The sequence below is a fragment of the Eptatretus burgeri genome, chromosome 3 (assembly GCF_056783735.1).
Source record: "Eptatretus burgeri isolate ZD-2024b chromosome 3, Ebu_testis_v1, whole genome shotgun sequence".
Classification (NCBI taxonomy): domain Eukaryota; kingdom Metazoa; phylum Chordata; class Myxini; order Myxiniformes; family Myxinidae; genus Eptatretus; species Eptatretus burgeri.
This window is the reverse complement of record NC_140963.1, coordinates 56250454-56257347: the sequence shown is the minus strand read 5'-3', so window position 1 is coordinate 56257347 and position 6894 is coordinate 56250454. Positions and strand designations below refer to the sequence as shown.

The 6894-nt window shown below is 41.2% G+C and overlaps 1 protein-coding gene across 5 annotated transcripts in view; it reads left to right on the top strand.

Annotated features, from left to right (window-relative positions):
* The first annotated feature begins 4034 nt into the window (after positions 1 to 4034).
* Positions 4035 to 6894, top strand: part of CCBE1 (collagen and calcium binding EGF domains 1) — a 69301-nt gene continuing 66441 nt past the window's right edge. For 3 of the 5 annotated variants that reach the window (XM_085873513.1, XM_085873512.1, XM_085873511.1), the window contains exons 1-3: positions 4035 to 4286; positions 4669 to 4749; positions 5998 to 6050. In XM_085873513.1, coding sequence (XP_085729639.1) covers positions 4150 to 4286; positions 4669 to 4749; positions 5998 to 6050 — 271 coding nt within the window. In that variant the 5' untranslated portion in view covers positions 4035 to 4149. The remainder of the gene's footprint in view (positions 4287 to 4668; positions 4750 to 5997; positions 6051 to 6894) is intronic. The other 2 variants (XM_085873514.1, XM_085873515.1) reach the window with 2 other exon arrangements.

Sequence of the window (6894 nt, the reverse complement as noted above, 5' to 3'; positions counted from 1 at the left end):
CTCTCTCTCTCTCTCTCTCTCTCTCTCTCTCTCTCTCTCTCTCTCTCTCTCTCTCTCTCTCTCTCTCTCTCTCTCTCTCTCTCTCTCTCTCTCTCTCTCTCTCTCTCTCTCTCTCTCTCTCTCTCTCTCTCTCTCTCTCTCTCTCTCTCTCTCTCTCTCTCTCTCTCTCTCTCTCTCTCTCTCTCTCTCTCTCTCTCTCTCTCTCTCTCTCTCTCTCTCTCTCTCTCTCTCTCTCTCTCTCTCTCTCTCTCTCTCTCTCTCTCTCTCTCTCTCTCTCTCTCTCTCTCTCTCTCTCTCTCTCTCTCTCTCTCTCTCTCTCTCTCTCTCTCTCTCTCTCTCTCTCTCTCTCTCTCTCTCTCTCTCTCTCTCTCTCTCTCTCTCTCTCTCTCTCTCTCTCTCTCTCTCTCTCTCTCTCTCTCTCTCTCTCTCTCTCTCTCTCTCTCTCTCTCTCTCTCCTGTCCCTTTTGTTCTGTTGCTTCCTAATCCGATTTGTGTTCCACCATTTTCCACAAGCTTTGAATTTGTATACAGAAATAAAATAATAATAATATCAATAACTCCCACTGCAAACCTTGATTTTTTTTACCCCTTTTTGTTTGACCAACGCCATCATTATAGAAACACTTAATTTGCCCCCAAAATGATTCCCATTGCTTCTTAAACACAAACCCTCACTGCTGACATCAATCTTCCAACTACAGGTGAACATCTATCACTCTCAATTTATATTCCCGGAAGAATACCGGAAATCATTACATCACAATCCTTTGCTTTCAGTCTGCTCCCCTTTCCTCGGAGTTGCCAACCTGCCGCCCTCTGTTTTTCAGCTCCTCGATGAACCTCAACCTCTGTCGATGTATACTTTATACCGGATTGAAAGTAGTTTTGCCCAGTTTCTTTATCTCCACAGGTGAGAATTAAATAGTTCCCTCAATGAATGCTGGTAAAAACAAAATCACTTTGATAGAGACTTTGGCGTAATGGTGTTTTGGGATCTCTTCCAGCAATGCCACTGCAGGTTCTCGTTATCAAACTGAATTTTTAACATGAACAAATCCACTACCCCACTATCAATTTAACCGTGCTCTTCCATGAGCCTCCCTCTTGAAGAAAAGAAGAAGACATGTTAAACAAAGTGATTTGTCGATCGGCTCAGAGGGAGCAAACTCACTTTTGATCGGTCTATTCTGGGTTAGACTCCTAGCCCAACTCTAAACTGTTATCCATCTGTTTCAGAGGCAGGATATGTTGTGTCATTGTGAATGCCATTTCTCCGAGGAGAGACTCAGCTGGCTGCTACATCCACTGGCATTAAAGACCCTATAATACTTTTAGCAAAGAGTTGCTCATTGTGTGATCACATATTGGAGAAATTCCAAATTTCTTCCCTGAATGAGATTCACTCTCACTGAACCCAGTGGTGGAGTAGCTTCTGTACATTCTCATGAGCTATGGAAATGTTTACGAGATAGTCATGGGTCTCCAAAATGCCCCCCAGAGAGGTGCGGGGGAAATTGTCATTCCTTTAACAATAAAAATGCTGGTGATGGCTTTGAAAGACAACGTTAAGACTGGGGTGTTTCACTCTGAAAGTACTTAATGCATGGAAAAGTCTCCTTGGAAAGGCAATGACAGCAGAAACAAGAGATAGGTTCAAAACAGAATTAGATAGGTACCTGGAGGCATTGTCGATGGAGGTGTACTGTACATGGACATTGGCAATATTTCACAGGCTTGATGGGTCTTATAATTATTAGACTCTAATAGCCTCCTCCTGCGTTGAAGTTCCTTGTGAAACGCTGATTTCAAAAACTGTCAATGGGGCATCCTGTTTATTTTGCAGGAATTTGGGACAAACGATAAATTTGCAGATCATATAACACCATTTGCAGGATCATAATGATCATTTCATGCCAGGCAAGAAATTCTTCTCCAACAGAATTTGATGGCATTGTTTGTTAAAAGCAGGAATCCAACTCGATCTCCAGCCATGTGACAATATGTTTGTGTAAATGAATCAGCTTTGCTCTGATGCACCGTTCTGAATGTGGTGTCCACAATACCACAAGACAACATCACGGGAGTAAATCCCAGCAGAGTGTCCTTTCCTCAAGTTAAATCATCAAATATGAGCGAATACAGCAGACACTGGAGAGCCCACTACCTGCGTTCCAAACACCTGCTTCTGATGTTCCCCATCATACAGGAATGTGGTGCTGCCAAGACAGAGTTTTGGAAGGCACATTGCTGTTCATGCACTCTGCCTGCCGATCACTGCAGTGTTATAATCTGGAACAATCATTCAAGTGATCGAGATTGCTGCTGCCAAATCGAGCAGAACATTGTGACAGAGGGAGTTTACATCACAAATCACATCACCTTTTTACTGACCAAATGCTCACCAACTGTCGTTCCATACTGTCGACAAAGCGTACGTAGTGCTATGCTCAACGGCAGGGGACCTGGGTCTCTCTAACCCCACTAACCTTTCAGCTTGAGAAAATGATGAAGTAAAAATTAGGGGTGGATCCGGAGATTTTTTAGGGCTTTCTTTAACACCACTTTCTGCCATCCAAATCCAACGCTGATATCGTAAATGAAATTGCAAGGCTTGTAGTGATGTTAAACAGTCTTCAGATATATTTCAAAATGTAACTATTTATGGCCAATATTATTATATACATCTCAATGTTAGCAAAGCTAGTTTTTTTTCTGAAATATAGTGATGTAGATATCGATGTGTGTGAAATTTTTTAAAATACCCCTTTTGTCCCCACCTTACCTTTCTGACCGTGAGAATGACCTTCAAAGTAGAAAACGAAATGACACACACTTCCATATTTTTTTCTTCATCCGATGTGAAATTGATCTCGCATGTATGGCTGCTCTCAACAAAAATGCTGTCACCAGTCGAACTCTACTACCATTGAATAGTCTAGAAGCCAAAATCTGTAGCTAGCCTAGAAAATAGGTTCGCTGCTGATTTCATGTTAGAATGGTGCAACTGGTGTTTTTGAAGAGTCTCGGCATGACCAAGTCTAGTTCCACTTGTTGCCAAGTCTGCATCTGAATATTATGGCCGCCATGACAATAATCAAAATGGCCGCCATCAGATTTAGTCTTTTTCTTACTGCAAATTGTACTAGCCAGAAATTTGTCATGATTGTGAAATACGATGTAATCTGACACGAGGAACACTATTTTGTGCTTTATTTTTGTACTGGATCACAACTTTTCACATAATTGACAACTTAAAGACGAAATTGAAAATGCACATACGAGCAACAAATGTGAAAAAGAAAATGTTTAGCACTATTGATGGAGATGGGTTTACAGTCAGTCAAAGGTTATTTCAACAGCTGTCAGATTCTTTCTAACACAAAATTACGTTGCTTTGCAGAAGAGAAAAGTGTTGTGAGAACACCCAAGTACAATTTTCAGAGCTATTGATCGGCTTGTAAACTGAACGGGTTCCTCAAAGGGCTTTGCATCCACATGCTTTCGTGCAAGGCAGTCCATTTCGTGTACATTTTCACCGTCGAGTTGAGCATGACCCACGGCATTTGCATGTCGTCAGTTCTACACAGTAAGCAGTAATAGGCTGTGCAGTCATGAGTCGCGGCTGAAATGTCTCGTTGCCATCTTTGACGACCTGTTCCCACCCACAGTTCTCAGGTGCAGGTAGATGTGGTTCTTTTGAGCGTGTAGCCTGGTGAAGAGCAAGGCCAAGGCCCAGGTGTTTGAGAGTCAGTTTTTTGCCTCCTGAAGCCACATGAATAATGTCTTGGCAGATGCTCAGAACTTTGTTCTTGGTATCTGTCTCATCCGCTTCTTCATTGTCCTTCATTGTCAAGAAAGTGGGTAACTTAAATGTCCCTTATATATCGAAACATTGATGACGCTCTTCCTTTACATTATCTTTTCTATCCTTGCACAAAATGCTGGCTTCATAACATCTAAACACCCAAAGTCAATGTGAACACACGATAGCAGTGGGGTTGGGGAGGTAAGGCACGCAGAGGGGCGGAGAGGGTGTGGGTAAAGGGAGGCTTGGGATGACATGTGGAGACAGAGAGAGAGACAGAGAGAGACAGAGAGAGAGAGAGACAGACACACATATTGTGCCGCAGATCTTTAAATCATTGGACGATGCTCACGTGTTTCCCACAAAGTCCCTGTGCAAAGAGAATATTATGGAGATGTTTTCTTCAGTTTCTCTTCTGCTACTCCGCTTTCTGTGTGCACCTACCATCGGATCATGCAGCGCAACATAGCCCATTACAAAGGTGCGTTTATCTATTTCTTGTAAAATTCTCAACTTGACTTGAATGATGGACCATGGAGCTTTGTGGTGCATAATTTATAGGTCCTCTAACTTTCAAGGAATGTCTGCTTCTTGTATGGACATAAATGAGCGTTCTCACGCCTTCCTGTACGGACCATCAAAGATTCGTATATTCTCATGCGGATTCAGACTTCCATCTTAAAGTATTACTATGTCAATCATCCAAATAGTGTGAGGACGTGACCTAAAAGTCCCATTTATGTGGTTCTTTATAATCCACTGAGATTGCTTTGCAGAATGAGATTTAATTTCAGAATGAAATAATTGTCCTTAAGGGAGAATGAATATTTGTCTTCATTCATATACATGTTTTCCATGTGCAGTGAAATGTGCCCAGAAAATAAAGTGATTGTGAGTGAATACACCTGCCAAAGGTATCATGGAAAGCACACCACTTGCTTGAGGTATGGCCGCTTCAGGCTCATTGAGTAAGAATCGAATCATCGGGGGAAAGGTTGAGATTCCACAACAGTAAAACTTTTGCATAACAAATAACATTTGTATTTTTGTATTTGTCTTTGTTCATCATGTATTTTTGGAAATAACTACATCAATAAGGTAAAATAAATATGAGATGAAACAAGAAACAATTGTTTACCCTCCTGATTTGATAAGATTATTATTAATAATGCGGTAACTGTTCCTCGCGTAAGCCAAACCATAAAAAGAGGTTCCAGATGTACATCTGAAAATACCTGTTTTGGGCTTTTCACCAAATTGTAACGATGAGGGTCGAGTCACTAGTTATCTCAAGCAACCATGACTTAGGAAATGGTTTTGCTGAAGCAAATATGGACAAAGTTTTGAATTCTTCCATTAGGAAACTGATACGTATATCGTATAATATACGATACATATATTTTCACCCTCTTCTTTTATTTATTTTCTTTATTTCTCCCAACCTTTTACTGTGCGTCCACGGAGAGGTGACCTCTCGCAAATTGTTTATGTGAGGCTCGCTTTGCCGCACCTGGATGAGTTTGAGGGTAGACATGTAGCCGCTGAAACCTGAATCCTATCCAGGTTCTTCCTAATGACTACATATTTGCCTATTCGGGTTCCTCCTCGTCGCTGCAATGCTGCATTTGTTCTTTTATTTGATTATCCTTTACATTACATTCTATGGAGTAATCTCCACATATTCACCACTCTCTGCTTTGTAGTAGTGCTCTGTCTAATTGAAATCTTCAGTTGAATGAACTTTCCAAAGTATCTTCACCAACCTTACTTTCTCCCTTTTTTTTTCACTCTAACGCCACGACAAGTCGAAAAAAGAAAGAAAGAAAAGGGTTTGTGTAGGCTTCATGTCTTCCCAAAAGTATCCCAAAAACCTCCAAATATAACTCGGAAAAGCTTGCCAAGCTGAGTAAGGAGCCCTGGGTTTTGGAATGAGGAAAAGAGAACAGCAAGAGTCCACCGGGAAAACCGTCCAGTGCCAGTGGTTTCCATGAAGCGCAGACTGCTTATCTGTGCATCTTGCAAGTAGCCACTGATGCCGTTTTTGGCCGCCCGAACAATGCGTGTTGCAATCTTGCATTCGGAGGAGGCGATGGAGTAAACACTGTCTTAATCGAAATAGGACATATGCAGTAATATTGATGGGGGTGACTAATTGCTCTCACATTAAAATCCTCCAAATGTTGTATTTGCAGGAAGAGATGCTGCAATGGCTACCACTTCGTGTTGGGTCAGTGTTTGCCTGAAGGTATGGTGGTCTGGTTGGATATAAAGACCATATTAGGTCACAAAGTCATGTTTGCATGACCTGGCAGACATATGATTTGCAGGCCTGATATAACATTTTCCGACATAGTTCTTTTGTCATTCAATCTGCTTTTTCTTTTTTGTGAAAAAATGCTTCAATTTATTTTGCAAAATAATTTTAGAATTCCAGAAAATTATCAACTTATATTCTATAACCAATACATTTTTAGAATTGTATAATGGTTGTATTGTAACAGGTCAAAACTGCTTTGAATAACCATTTATCTATACGGTGTAACGATTGTCTGGAAACGTATACGAGCTCCATCCCTCCCACACAGCAACCCAAAAAGAAAATATTTCACATGCTTGCACAACATTGTGCCTCGTGTAATATTGTAGTTCTGTTAACACGGGCTAAATGTTCAGCAGTGGTGTGTTTCACTTGGGAAGTATCGCACTTTGAGCGAGGGAGTATTTTGAATGTCAGCAAAGCTTAGCACATTATAGCGCATCACTCTGTCCGTGAGACCATTCTATATTCCAAGCTCGGCCATTAGTCTCATGTGCGGTGGAATTCCTGCCATAAGTCACATGATTGTGATGTTAGGCTGCCATTTCTGTCTTTTCATGGTTGGCGTTACAATTTGATGCTGATGCAATCATACTTCCTCATAGAGTTTCGATTGAGCATTATTTTTGTGGCTTGAATTGACGTTCATTTTGCAGCAATCGCAGAAATGTCTATTTGAGCCACAAAAGAAGTTGCACAATCATTTTGGTCGTTGGGACATGCACGCTAATTGACATTGATGCACCACAATTGAATGCACAACTCGAAAGGC